Source organism: Panthera uncia, chromosome B1 (assembly GCF_023721935.1).
Source record: "Panthera uncia isolate 11264 chromosome B1, Puncia_PCG_1.0, whole genome shotgun sequence".
Lineage (NCBI taxonomy): Eukaryota > Metazoa > Chordata > Mammalia > Carnivora > Felidae > Panthera > Panthera uncia.
In genome coordinates this window covers 143490641-143506058 of record NC_064811.1, presented here as the reverse complement: position 1 = coordinate 143506058, position 15418 = coordinate 143490641, and the positions used below count along the sequence as shown (strand labels likewise).

Here is a 15418-nt window from a genome sequence, read left to right as displayed (position 1 = left end):
ATTGACATTTTAACAATATTTATTCTTCCAATCCATGAGAATGGAATTTCTTTCCACTTCCTTGCCTCGTCTTGAATTTCTTTCATCAGTTATAGTTTTCTGAGTATAGGTCTTTCACCTCTTTAGTTAGGTTTATTCTTAAGTATCTTATTAATTTTGGTGCAATTGTAAATGGGATTGCTTTCTTAATTTCTCTTACTGCTGCTTCATCATTGGTGTATAGAAACGCAACAGATTTCTGTACATTGATTTTGTATACCACAACCTTACTGAATTCATTTATCAGTTCTAGTAGTTTTGGGGTGGAGTCTTTCAGGTTTTCTCTATATAGTATCATGTCATTTCACAAAGAGTGAAAGTTTTACTTCTTTACTTATTTGGATGCCTTGTGTTTCTTTTTGTTGTCTAATTGCTATGTCTAGGATTTCCACTTCTATGTTGAACAGAAGTGGTGAGAGTGGACATCCCTGTCTTGGAAAAGCTCCCAGTTTTTCCCCATTAAGGATGATTTTAGCTGTGGGTTTTCCACACATGGCCTTTATTATGTTGAGAAATGTTCCCTCTAAGCCTACTTTGTTGAGAATTTGTATCATGAATGGATGTTGTACCTTGTCAAATGCCCTTTCTGTATCTATTGAAATGATCCTATGGTTCTCATCCTGTCTCTTATTGATGTGATGTATCATGTTGACTGATTTGTGAATACTGAACCTTCCCTGCAACCCGGGAATAAATTCCATTTGGTCATGGCAAATGATTTTTATAATGTATAAAACATAATATAAAATGGATTTGGTTTGCTAGTAATTTCTTGAGAATTTTTGCATCTATGGTCATCAGAGATACTGACCTGTAGTTCTCTTTTTTTGTGTGTGTGGTGTCTTTATCTCATTTTGGTATCAGGATAATGCTGTCTCCATAGAATGAATTTGGAAGTTTTCCTTTCTCTTCTATTTTCTGAAGTAGTTTGAGAAGAACAGGTATTAACTCTTCTTTAAATATTTGGTAAAATTTGCCTATGAAGCTATCTGGTCCAGGACTTTTGTTTGTTGGCAGTGTTTTGATTACTGATTCAATTTCTTTGCTAGTAATCAGTCTGTTCAAATTTCGTATTTCTTCTTGTTTCAATTTTAGTAAGTTATATGTTTCTGGGAATGTATCCATTTCTTGTAGGTTGTCCAATTTGTTGGCATATAGCTTTTCATAATATTCTCTTATAATTGTTTGTATTTTTGTGGTCTTGGTTTTTACTTCTCCTTAGTTGTGACTTTATTTATTTGGGTCCTTTCTCTTTTTTTCCTGATAAGTCTAGCTAGAGGTTTATGAATTTTATTGATTTTTTAGAAGAACCAGCTCCTAGTTCATTGATCTGTTCTATTGTTTTTGTTTGTTTGTTTTGTTTTTAGTTTCTATATCATTTATTTCTACTCTAATCTTTATTATTTCCTTCCTTCTACTGGTTTTAGGCTTTGTTTGTTGCTCTTTTTTTCTACATCCTTTAGGTGTAAGGTTAGGTTGTTTCAGGTTTTTGTTTGTTTCTTGAGGTAGATCTGTATTGCTATAAACTTCCCTCTTAGAATTGATTTTGCTACGGCCAAAAGGTTTCAAACTGTTGTGTTTTCATTTTCATTTCTTTCTATATACTTTTTTATTTCTTCTTTTATTTCCTGACTGACCTGGTTTTACTTTCATTTATTTCCATGTACTTTTTTATTTCTTCTTTCATTTCCTGGCTGGTCCATTCATTGTTTAGTAGCATGTTATTTAACTTCCATGTATTTGTGGTCTTTCTGGATTTTTTCTTGTGGTTGACTTCTACATTCATAGCATTGTGGTCAGAAAAGATGAATGATATTATTTTGATCTTCTTGAATTTGTTGAGGCTAGTTCTGTGGCATAATATATGATGTATTCTGGAGAATGTTCATGTACACTTCAAAAGAATGTGTATTTCACTGTTTTAGGATGGAATCTTCCAAATATATCTGTTAAGTCCATCTGGTCCAGTGTGTCATTCAAAGCCATGTTTTCCTTTTGATTTTCTGTTTAGATGATCTGTGCATTGATGTAAGTGGGGTGTTAACATCCCCACATATAATAATAACTATTATTATGTTATTGATTACTTCCTTTATATTTGTTATTAACCATTTTATGAATTTGGGTGCCTCTATGTTGGGTGCATAAATATTTACAATTGTTATATCTTCTTGTAGGATTGTCTCCTTTATTATTATACAGCCTTCTTTGCTCTTATTAGTCTTTGTTTTAAAGTCTGTTTGGTCCAATATAAGTATTGCTACTCTGGCTTTCTTTTGACATCCATTTGCATGATAAATGTTTCTCTACCTCCTCATTTTCTTTTATGTTTTTATTTAAATTCCAGTTATATACACACACACACACACACACACACACACACACACACCCCACATCTTCTTTACCTATTCATCAATTAATGGATACTTGGGCTGTTTCCATAATTTGGCTATTGTAGATAATGGTGCTATAAACATAGGGGTGCATGTATCCGTTTGAACTTGTGTTTTTGTATTCCTTGTGTAAATACCTAGCAGTGTGATTGCTGGATTACAGGGTAGTTCTATTTTTAACTTTTTGAGGAGACTCCATACTGTTTTCCACAGGGGCTGCATTCCCACCAACAGTGCACAAGTGTTCCCCTTTCTCCACATTCTCGCCAACACCTGTTATTTCTTGTGTTGTTGATTTTAGCCATTCTGACAGGTGTAAAGTAATATCTCATTGTAGTTTTGATTTGAGTTTAGATTTGAGTTTCCCTTATGGTACGTGATGATGAGCATCTTTTCATATGCCTGTGGCCATCTGTATGTCTTCTTTGGAGAAAATCTATTCATATCTCCTGCCCATTTTTAATAGGATTATTCATTTTTGGGGTATTGAGTTTTATAAGTTCTTTATATATTTTTGATACTAACCCTTTATTGGATATATTGTTTACAAATATCTTCTACCATTCTGTAGGCTGCCTTTTAGTATTGTTGATTATTTCCTTCACTGTACAGCAGCTTTTTTTTTTAAGCTTTTTGTTTTGAAGTAGTCCCTTCCCATAGTTTATTTTTGCTTTTGCTACCCTTGCCTCAGGAAACATATCTAGAAAGAAGTTGCTATGGCTGATGTCAAAGAAGTTACTGCCTGTGCTCTCTTCTAGGATTTTTAGGTCTTTAATGTATTCTGAATTTATTTTTGTGTATTCCACCCCCTCACTTTTAATCTGCAGGTGTCTTTAGGCCTAGAATGAGTCTCTTATAGGCAGCATATAGATGGCTCTTGTTGTTTTTATCTATTCTGTCACTTTTGATTGGAGCATTTAATCCATTTGCTTTCCTTTTTTTTTTTTTTTAATGATTTTCTTTTTTTTAATTTTTTTAATGTTTTTTATTTATTTTTGAAGGAGAGAGAGAGAAAGAGCATGAGCGGGGGAGGAGCAGAGAGAGGGAGACACAGAATCCGATGCAGGCTCCAGGCTCTGAGCTGTGAGCACAGAGCCTGATGCAAGGCTCGAATTCACAGACTCTGAGATCATGACCTGAGCCGAAGTCAGATGCCTAACCGACTGAGCCACCCAGGCGCCCCAATCCATTTGCTTTCAAAGTAATTATTGATATATATTTATTGCCATTTTATTACTTTTCATGTGGTTGCTTCTGAAGATTTTCTCTGATACTTTCTTGTTTCTCTCTTTCATGGTTTGCTCATTTTCTTTAGTTATATATTTGGATTTCTTTCTCTTTATTCTTTGTGCATTTATTTAGTGGTTTTGCTTTGTGGTTACTATTAGATTTGCATATTACATCTTCTGCATATAATAGTCTATATTAAGTTGATGGTCATTTAAGTTTAAACGCATTCTTTACTCCTCTCCTCCCCACATTTTAGATATATAGTGTCATATTTTACATCGTTTTATTTCCCAGATTAGGGAATTTTTCACCTATTATTTCTTCATATATATTCTCTGCCCCCTTAGCTAGCCAGCTAGCCGCCTTCTTCTTCTTCTTCTTCTTCTTCTTCTTCTTGGACTCCTAGAATATAAATATTATTACATTTGATAGAGTCACTGAGTTCCCTAAGTCTATTCTCATTTTACATAATTCTTTTTTCCTCTCTTCGTTCAGTTTGATTGCTTTCCATTACTCTGTCTTCTAGATTATTAATTCATTCCTCTGCTTATTACATATTGCTGTTCATTCCATCAAGTGTGTTTCTCATTTCATTTATTGAGCCCTTTATCTCTGCTATGTTACTACTTTTCTCTATATTAATGGTCTTACTGATGTCCTCCCCTCTTTCCTCAAGTCCAGTGAGTATCGTTATGATCCTTGTTTTAAATTCTCCATCAAGCATATTACTTCTGTTTCACTTAGATCTCCTGCCAACAGCCTTGTCTTTTTCTTTCATTTGCAACAAATTCCTCTGTCTTCTCATTTTGTCTTAGTTTCTGTGCCTGTTTCTCTGTGTTAGGAAAGCCAGCTCTGTCTCCTGTTCTTGAGGGTAATGTCTTTATGCAGAGGAGGTCTTGTAGTGTCCTGCAGTGTAGTGTTCCCTGTTTCCCAGGGCCTAGGGCTTCCAGGAGTATATCTAATGTGTGTTGCCTGCACTCTTGCGTTGTGCCCTGACTGCTTTATCCTTCAGGCCAGTCAACTGCAGATGCTATCTTTGCCTGTTGTGGGAAGTGTTTGTTCCCTGGCCTGAATGTGGCATTTTAATTAGGTGTTCTCTGGCCTGCTGTGGAATGAGACCTGTTGCTGCCACCACTGGAACCATTGCTTTGCAAAACTCCTAGGTCAGGAGGCATAGTGTTGGCAGGGGTTTGGGCCAGTCTTCTGGGGGAAGTGGCCCACCACCTGAGACTGAGGCAAGCATTACTGGGAAGGAAGTTTCCACCAGAGCATGGAAGGGCAGGGTTTAGTGTAAGCAAGTTAGGTAGTGAGTGTCAGCACTGCACTCATTTCCATATGTGGCCCTGTGTTTAGTCTGGTGTTCAGGGCAAGGAAATGGTGCCTACCGGTTCATTTGTTCCTGGAGGGGTTTCTTCATGAATGCTGCCTCTCTGGGACATGTTCTGAGATGTGCAAATAATTTCCCCACTCTGTGCCCCAGGCACTCTTTAGATTGCTGTTTCCATGTTGTATGTCCACAGACTGTCCTTCCTTCTCTCCAAGAGCAGCCCCTATGTCCTCTGAGCTTTCCCAGAGCCAAGCATTTGCCTTTAAAACTTTAGGCTTTGAGCCCTGCTTGTTTCAAGAACTCACAGAATTTGGGCACTCTAGCTCTCTAGCTTTCCAAGCCAATTGCTATGGGGATTTGTTTTCCTTATGTGTTCCCCTGTGTGTCAGTCTGTCTCCCACCCTTGTCTGTGACTACAGCTCCCTCCCTACCAGCAGCCACACTCTGTTTCTCTCCCAAACCACATTTCTGTATTTCTGCTTTCTTGGATATGGCCTCTTTTCTACCTTTAGTTGTGAAGTTTGTTCTGCCAGTCTTCAGATCAATTTCTGGGGTATTGAGGATGATTTGATAGTTATCTGGTTGTATTCATGGGATGAGGCAAGCCTAGGTTCTTCCACTCTGCCACCATTTTCCCCTTCTTCTACTTCTCACATTTCTTTATCCATTCATCTGTTGATAAACACTTAGGTTGTTTCCATGTCTTGACTATTATAAATGCTGCAATAAACATGAGGGTGTAGATATCTCTTTGAATAGTGATTTTGTTTCCTGTGGATAAATATCCAGAAGTAGAATTTCTGGATCATATGGTAGCACTATCTTTAAATTTTTGAGGAAACTCCATAATGTTTTTGATAATGGTTGCACCAATTTACATTTCCACCAACAATGCACAAGTGTTCCCCTTTCTCCACATCCTTGCCAACATTTGTTATCTCTTGTTTTTTAATGATAGCCATTTTAACATGGTATCTCATTGTGGTTTTGATTTGGATTTCCCTGACGATTAGTGATTTTGAACATACTTTCATACACATGTTGGCCATTTGTATGTCTTCTGTAGAAAAATGTTTATTCAGGTCCTCTGCCTATTATTTATTTATTTATTTATTTATTTATTTATAGAGAGCTAGTGATAGGGGGCGGGGCAGAGAGAAAGAGGATCTTAAGCAGACTCCACACTGCCAGCGTGGAGCCCGATGAGGGGCTCAAACCCATGAACCATGAAATCACGACCTGAGCCAAAATCAAGAGTCATATCCTTAACTGACTGGCCACCCTGCCTTATTTTTAAATCGATTGTTTGGGGTTTGTTTTTTAATTGAGTTGTGTGGGTTTGTTACATATTTTGGATATTAACCCCTTATTGGAGATATGATTTGTAAATATTTTCTTCCATTCCATAAGTCATCCTTTCATTTTGTTGATGTTTCCTTTGTAGCACAGAAGCTTATTAATTTGATGTAGTCCCAATTGTATATTCTATCTTTTCTTGCCTTTCATTTTGGTGTCAAAACCAAAAAAAACTCATTGCGAAGACTGATATTAAGGAGCTTACTCTTTATGTTTTTTCCTGAGTTTCCTGGTTTCAGGTCTTATGTTCAAGTCTTTAATCCATTTTGAGTTGATTTTTGTGTATGGTGTAAGATAGGGATCCACTTTCATTCTTATGCATATGGCTGTCCAGTTTTCCCAGCACCATTTATTAAAAAGACTATCCTTTTCACAATTGCATATTCTTGGCTCTTTTGTTGTAAATCAACTGACCATATACGCATGGAAAAGACTTCAATTCTTTAAACCTAAAGCATTCCTATTACTGTTATCATCCCTGAAATCAGTTCATGGTTTTTGCAACTATAGAATCTTGGGTCTATGAAAATTACATTCATACATACTTTTTTTCTTTTCTCTGATCCAGCATTTTGATTGCCTCAGTTGCTGCTGGAGAGGAAGAAATTTCCAGAAGCCCCAAACAGATGTGAAAACTCCATCTATCTTCAGTATGTCAGGCTACATAAGCAGTACCTCACTAAAGCTATCAAAGGACAATTCTTTTTCAGACTCCCAGATCTATGAGCACTGAAACAAGCAATCAGTTGAAATAACAACAAAAAAAGAAGAAAAAGAAGAAAAGAAACAAAGAGTACATGCTGTACATTTTGACTATTCATGAAACTTAAAAGTCTAGAGTTATAATACATAGAGTGAAACATTTAACACAAACACTCAGGTTTTTAAATCCCACATATCTACATACTAATGTTTATGAATAGCTTTCGACTCAGATGCCTCATGTTTGCCTAGAAATATCTAGCCATTACCTTTGTATTTCCTACCTGTCTTAAGGATCAGTGGACAAACATAACTGTCAAACATCATGAGCTCCCCAGAATATTAGAGTTATATAATATTGTCAGCCATGATTATGGCCATTAGTATAAAATGCTAGAAAACATGCTTTTTTGGTTGCTTTGTGTGTTTATTTGCCACTGAAGTATAAACATCAACTATCAGGGGGAGAAATGTACTGATTCACCAGGTTAAAATCTCTCAGAGACTCAGACACATTTCCAATGGTTTCCCACATAACTATTTTGGACCATAGTATTTCTACAGCTTGGACTTGTGCCTAATCATACAATCAGATTGCTTCAACCACCCAGATGTATATGGACAAAAATAGTAATTCCATACCAAGTTATTATTAGCTTTTGTTGCTTGAATCATGGCTTGAGATCTATTTGTTTTTAGAAGTGATATTGACATAATCAAATTACAATTAGTTTGAACATGTTCTTCCTAGCTTGTGCCCCCATTAGCAACTCTCAGTTAGAAACCCTCTCATAAATGGACAAAGTATTGTTCCTTAAGCATTATCAGTTTACCCATAAAATTTTATTCTTCTTTAAGGAAGTCTGACCTACTGCATATGTTATAGTAATGAGCTTTTTAAGTATAAAACGTTGATTTTAGATGTAGCTACTAACTACTATTTTAGGTCAAGGGCTTTAAAGTTGAAGCCAATCACCCAGCAGGATAAGAGATTCTGAAACAGTGAGAATTAAATATTACACACAGTATTAGAATCAGAACAGGCAAGCCCATGGTATAACATGGCAATGCCCTTTATCTAACAGGGAGCATGAAGTATAGGGGTCACTACATAAATGTGAAATGTGCGTGTATTAATTGTAGTGGCCATTTGGAAAGTTCTGTTTCATTTGGTTTTAACTAAGTTTCAAGTCTTCAGATAACAATTCTACACCACCTAAAATCCTTTTTAATAGTAGATATTATATTAGATGTACAATTTGTAATATACAAATTAAGTATATTAATTTGAAATGTACCTGTTAATAACAAATGGTGTGTCATCATTCAGAAGGTATAAGTTGGGTGTTACTTTTAAAGACAGCATTTGGAGTTTTCCCAGACTAGCAGTTCAGATTTAAAATGAGTTACTGGCTTAATTAACCCTTTCGTAAAGTAGCAATTTTAGGAAATCAAGCCAAATTAAATGTGGGGCGGGGGGAGGGGAGGTGAAATACATAATCTTTGTTTTGTCAGTTTTCCATCTTCCCTTTCATTTTTCCCTCCTCATTCCTGATGCCTCTGCTTTCACTAGCTTCCTATCTTACACCCCTCTTCACCCAGCTATTCAACAAATCTCCAAGTAAGTTTGAACCTGATAGCTTTTTTTTGCCATGTCATTGCTTTTATTTATATTTGAGAAAACAAAGTATATTTTAGCTCAATTTTCAAACTAATCAAGCATTTGTGAACCTGATGACTTGTTAAACAAGATCCAAGAAATACCACTAACAGTAGAATTTCAGGTAGATGGTGACAGGTTACGATGGTAATTGGATCCAGTAGGGGTGGTTGGAAGGCCTTGGAAATGGAGGTTTTTGAATCCCCTATCTGCCTCCTCTTAGGTTCTAAAGGTCAGAGATGAAGAATGTTAAGAACACCCCATCATTACTGTTTTTGCCTATCACAAACTTTGGCCAGACCAACCCCCATCCAACGCCCTTGAAATAGATACACCAGAGATACTAGCTTACCCTGACCTATCATTTTTCTGTCAATAAAACATTAATAACTATAAATAACTTAGAATACAATTACTGGGGGGAAATGGCAAACCAAAAGCTCCTTCCACATTGACAGATAAAAGCAACATTTTAAATCAGATCAGATTGAAGTACTGACAATATTTAATAAAATGTTTCTAAGCAACAAGGTAGAAGAATCAAAGAGCTTCAACAGAGCTGACATTAATAGAAAGAAAAGGGATCCAAAAATAGCCTCATTTTCTTATAAGCAATTCAGTCTGCAAGGTAAAACAAACTCCTTTCCAAAACAGCCTCCTGAATAATAATCTCTTTCCAAACATCCTGTGTTTGGCCTCAGCATGGGAAAACCATGATAGTAGCCAACTTTTAATATGTATGAAAAACTTGGGGAGTAAGTGCTGGGGAACAGCAATGATTTCGATGCCCTGGCCATGTGATGAACCCTTCTTCAACTCTTGGTTACCAAGATAACCACAAATAAAAAGGAATGCTTGATTTCTCTTGTATATATGTTCTAAGTCCATCTAAGTGGAACTTTTTAAATCCCATTGCTAGTGGCACCTAGCTTTGTCAGCAAGAAATTTACAGAAAGAATTTACAGAAATTTGCAGCAAGAATTTACAGAAATTCAAATGTCTGTAATAAGCCAGGATGAGTCTTAATAGATTCGAGTCAAGAGGAGAATATGTGATCTTTCCCTGTCACCTTAATGCCATAAGACCAAGAATGATTTTAATACTTGTATATCAGTTTTCTCACCACTGTGTCTTTGAAATTACAGCTTAGGAATCAGTAAACATTCTCATTAGCTTTTTCAAGAGATGAGTACAGTGTGGGTAAATGTCCTTTTTAAATAACAGTTTGTAGAGAAGGCCTGTGGCATACAAATGTTTATTCTCGGCTCTCTTTTACTCTGCATTAAAAAAAGGGGGGGGGGGGTGCCTGGGTGGCTCAGTCAGTTGGGCCTCTGACTTCGGCTCAGGTCATGATCTCACAGCTTGTGGGTTCGAGCCCCTTGTCAGGCAGGCTCTGTGCTGACAGCTCAGAGCCTGGAGCCTGCTTCGGATTCTGTGTCTCCCTCTCTCTCTCTGCCCCTCCCCCATTCATACTGTCTCTCTTTATCTCTCCCAAAAATAAATAAACATTACAAAAATTTTTTTAACTTAAAAAAAAAACAACCATGTATAATGGGCTCAAGAAAGAAAAAAAGGAGAACACTGTGCAGGCTACTGGTCTGACTGACAAACCAGTATTGGATACTTTGATTTCTGCATTTCTGCTGCCAGCTACAGGCAGAAATAGAGTCAGGGTAGGAAACTGTACAGATCATTTCAGTGAAAAAAAAGATGTTTAGTAAAAAACACATATACATACATTCAGGGAACCATAGTTTTTAGGGTTATGTGATGATTAACCACACTGAAAAACCTCACCAAAAATATATATTGTGCGATGATTTATACAATTAGGCCACAATACTTTGGTCCCACCAACTTCCAGCCCAAGGACTGCATACCGCCTGCCAAAATGTGCCTGACTTTCCTCCATGCCATGTCTTTCTACACTCCAAATACAAATTCTAAAACTACTGCTTTGCTCTTTCAAGCCATCATCAATTTTAAAACTAACTTAACCTAATCCAGTGTTTTTACACGAGTTTCCTTGGTGGACATTTTTTTAAAGTGCATTTATGTATTTTGAGAAAGAAAGAACGCAAGCAGGGGAAAGGCAGAGAGAGAAAGAGAATCCTAAGCAGTCTCCTCACCATCAGTGCAGAGTCCGATGTGGGGCTCAAACCCACTAACCACGAGATCATGACCTGAGCCAAAATCAAGATTCGGATGCTTAACCGACTAAGCCACCCAGGAACCCCCCTGCCTCCCTTGGTGGACATTTTTAAGACATGGGTTTGATGTTATGGTTTTCATTGTTTTTATTATTCCTATCACTTTTTTTTTTAACATTTATTTTATTTTTGAGACAGAGAGAGACAGAGCATGAATGGGGGAGGGTCAGAGAGAGGGAGACACAGAATCTGAAACAGGCTCCAGGCTCTGGGCTGTCAGCACAGAGCCCGACGCAGGGCTTGAACTCACGGACCGCGAGATCATGACCTGAGCCGAAGTTGGCCGCTTAACCGACTGAGCCACCCAGGTGCCCCTTCCTATCACTTTTTAATATATCTCAGTGAAAGGATAAAGTCATCCAAAAGTAAAATGTCTACGTTTTTTACAGAAAATGATTAGCACAATGTCCATTTAAAATCATTTCCACAAAGCCTGAAATTAAGCTGCCAACTGCTCCTACCATTTTTCTAAGGTGGCCATTATAATGTTCCTCCCCCCACTTTTTAAACTATTATGCATCTTAGGTTCTCTAATAACTACTTGAGGGAGTCAGAGATGTGAGACTAAAATTGAGTGCAAGGTTAATGTTCTTTTACTCAGCCTCCATCCCTAATACTCTGCTGATACAGCCATTTTTCATTTTAATAATATAATGGTGTTTTCGTTCAGACATATTGCCTACATTAATGCTGTCTTTCCTGATGTCAGCATGTATATTTAAATTGTGCCACACCACACAGAAGAATATCAGGTCAGCCATAGCTCATGAAAGTAAAAACGCGCTGAATTGATGGAGAAATTAAACTGCTTCTAATTATATATTGCTTTTTATCTTTGAGAGTCAAACTACAAAATATGTTTTGCATTATTCTAGATTATTACCCTTAAAATGCCTCCTATAGGTAAATCAACTGATTTGACTTAACATGGAGAGTATCTTGCACATAAATCCTGCATGGCAGGGCGTGAGTTACCATCCACCGCCCCCCCTCCCCCCGCCACCCATTGCTTGCTTGTTCTTCAAGAGCCCAAGCTCTTAAATCGTTATTTAAGACATTGAGAAATAGTGTTGAACCATGAAATATTCTCTCCAGGCACAAGAACTTTGGGGAATAGCAAAGAACACTGAAACAAGAAACAGAAGACTGTTGTCTTCTTACCTGGCTCAGCCAATAACTAGCTATGTGAACACAATTTAGACCACCTTTATTGCCATTCTATATGCTCTAAGTGGCTCGCAGTTACCACGCAGACCAAATTCAAGCCCTCGGTGTGGCCTTCAATTTCAGCCACTGTTCTACTCCAACTGTCTAATGGGTGATCTTGTGTAGGGGTGAGGTGTCCAGACTGCTGGGAATCCTCAGTCCACCCCTGGCCGGCCACGTGAACTTGGGTAAATTACTTAATCTCTCTGGGACTCAATTTCCTAATGTGTAAATGAGAGATAATAGCCGCCTTGTTGGGCTGTGCTAAGAATTAAGTGAGTTGAAATTGCCGTGTCCTTAGTACAGTACCGGTAAAGAGTAAGTACTCTGTGTTTGTTAAAGAAAAAGGAGTCTCCTCCCAACTTCCACTTTAAACCCATCTGTTCCACAAAGCTTTCCCAAATGAATGTATATGCTTTCAGAATCAATGGACAATTGTTGAGTTACATTAGCAGCCCAGACACGTTGATGTGTTCAAGGTGTCTGAAAGCAATGAGACTGATTTTCCTCTGATGCTTGATCCACTTCATAGTCACCCTTCATGTTCCTTCTTATGTTTCTTTGTTCCCTGTGTATGTGTTAAGCATGAGAGATTTTGTTCCCTCTGAAGAATTAATTCTTACCCACTCCACTTCCCCTGGCAAATTTCCATTCCTCTTTCAATACCACCTCTTCTGTGAAGCTTTTCCTGACATCCCCAGCTAGTAAGGCACTCTCTTTTCACAGCAGTTTTTAAATGGCCACAAAATTCTTTGACATTCCTCCCACTGAGAGTTAGGGTCTATGTTCCTTCCTCTTGCTTCTGGGTGGACTTGTAGCTGCTTCATCTGAAAGAGTATGTGGCAGAAGTGAAACCAGTATCTTACGAAGCTGGGCTTCCACCTTGTTTGCTGGAACACACGCACTTGGAGCCTGAGACTGCCATGCCTCGAGGAAACCTGGCCACGTGGAGAGGTCGTGTGTACACACTCTGGGCAGTAGTCCTAGCCATCATGCCTTCCCGGTTGGGTCCCAGACATTGTGGGACACAGACACGCCATTTCTTTCCTGTCTTTTTTATGCCCTTTCCAAATTCCTAACCCACCGAATCTGTGAGAAATGAAAATATGGCTGCCTCAAGCCATTAAATCCTGGGCTAATTTATTACACAGCAAAGTAACTGGAACAATTTTCTATGATTCCAAGTGACTTTGTATAGATCAACATTATAGCACTCAATAGCAGTGAAGAATAATAATTTGTATTTGTCCTGCTCACTGGATTGTGAGTTCCACAAAGGCTTTATTCACCTCTGTATGCTAGCATCAAATATTGTGCCTGGCATATAATAGATGCTCACTGTATGTTTATTGAATAAATCATTTCTTAGAGAGCACAGATGTCAAATAGAGTGACTTAAATTATGATAGAGTTAAGATATAATTTTAGTTTATAAGCACCGAACAAATGGCAGTGCTTATGTATCTGTATATATGTTTAACACATGCAAATGTACACACCCATTTTCTGTGCATTTGTTCACCCCAGACTCCCTGCCCCTACCACACCAGGACCTACTATTTACTGGGCTGTTCACTTCAAGGGATCACCTAAGCTTAGAGAAAACTCTTTTTTCTTCCTGGCCCTAAATTGTGCCTGCGCACAAAGCCCTCCTTGAAGTCATCCTTGTTAAATTAGTATAGAACATGACAGGAAGCTGGCCTCTGGCTTCCAAACCAAGAGGCGGTCAGACCGTAAAATTCTTAACAGATTCTTTCATGGGATATGCACACACCCTTTAACTAGCGGTGGCTTCCATATTGTTCTCTATTTTTATTCAGTTCAAGTAAGCCAAGAAAGTGCAGAGTTTTTGTTTTCATTGCCAGCTTTAGCTAACTATATATAGATACGATATTATATGCTCACGTAGACATGTAACATATATATGTATATTCACACCAAGTTTTTTCCATCGGGTTAGCAGCCTGATTTGGCTCGACTCTGTAGCTTAGAGCTCCTGGTAATACTTCAGGGAATGCTGTTCACTTGCTCCGCCATGTGCTGTGCTGGGGAAATCTGTGCCATCCCTGCTAAATGCCAAGCAGAAGCCTCATTCTGGCTTCATTTATTTTGTTGGGTTTGAGGAAAATCTTTGATTCAGTATCTACAGGCAAACCAATCTTGCCACTTCTCAAATGTCTAATTCTATAAATGGAATTTAAAAAACCATGTGAGTCAACAAGTATGTAAAAGGGCCGAGATTGAAGTAAACGTGAATTGTACTCCAAAGTGACATCACAGACTCTGAGATTGGGATTTATGGGGCAGTGCCAGGCCGTGAACCATATAAGTGTAAGGTGGAACCACATATATACACTGGGATTGTAACCATCCTCACAGAGGCTTTCCCAGACCTTCCTATATAAAGTGGTCCTCTGCACCCTTTTGTTTCTTCTTTCATAGAATTCTATTTTCTTACATAGCCAGACAAGTCTCAGATATCATGTCTTCTAGGATAGATGAAGCTTCATCTATGTGATTAGGTACTGGGAACCCAAGCTTCTGCATTGAATTAGATAGTGTTCTGGATATTGGTTAAGACTTATTTCTTTCTCCTAAAATAGTAGTAATACATGTCCTGGTTGTTTATGACTTCAGGCCTAAATCCAGTTTTTTAAAAAAAAAAAAAATTTAACATTTTTATTTATTTTTGAGACAGAGAGAGACAGAGCATGAATGGGGGAGGGGCAGAGAGAGAGGGAGACACAGAATCCGAAGCAGGCTCCAGGCTCTGAGCCATCAGCCCAGAGCCCGACGCGGGGCCTGAACCCATGGACCGCAAGATCGTGACCTGAGCCGAAGTTGGACGCTCAACCAACTGAGCCACCCAGGCACCCCCTTAAGTCCAGTTTCAGGTAACAGGCAAGAAAACATATACTAACACTTTATCACAATTTGTCATGCATTGAATTAGCTTGTATTTTATCTACTTAAAATATGGGTGCTTCAATGTGGCATTCATGTGATATAAATAAAAATATATGCAAAATAATGTAAAACTATATATCATAGGATTTTACTGAAGAGTTTAATAGCATGTAAAACATCATGCATGCCAAGGACCAGACACCCTATTAATTGCCCCTCATCTACTTATCTGTATTTAATACACATCTATATTATACCACCAAGCATATTGTATTTTTAGCTATATATACATATATATGTATGTATTAGATATATATATATATGTATTAGCTATATATATGTATTAGCTATATATACACACATATATATATACACACACACACACACA

At 37.8% G+C, this 15418-nt stretch overlaps 1 protein-coding gene and 1 long non-coding RNA gene across 2 annotated transcripts in view; one reads left to right on the top strand and one right to left on the bottom strand.

Annotated features, from left to right (window-relative positions):
- MFAP3L (microfibril associated protein 3 like) overlaps positions 1 to 7384 on the top strand; it is a 70116-nt gene extending 62732 nt beyond the window's left edge. The window contains exon 4 of the mRNA XM_049631327.1: positions 6914 to 7384. Coding sequence (XP_049487284.1) covers positions 6914 to 7078 — 165 coding nt within the window. The 3' untranslated portion in view covers positions 7079 to 7384. The remainder of the gene's footprint in view (positions 1 to 6913) is intronic.
- LOC125923202 (uncharacterized) overlaps positions 1 to 15418 on the bottom strand; it is a 148397-nt gene that overhangs the window by 26940 nt on the left and 106039 nt on the right. The gene's annotated exons all lie outside the window — the stretch shown is intronic.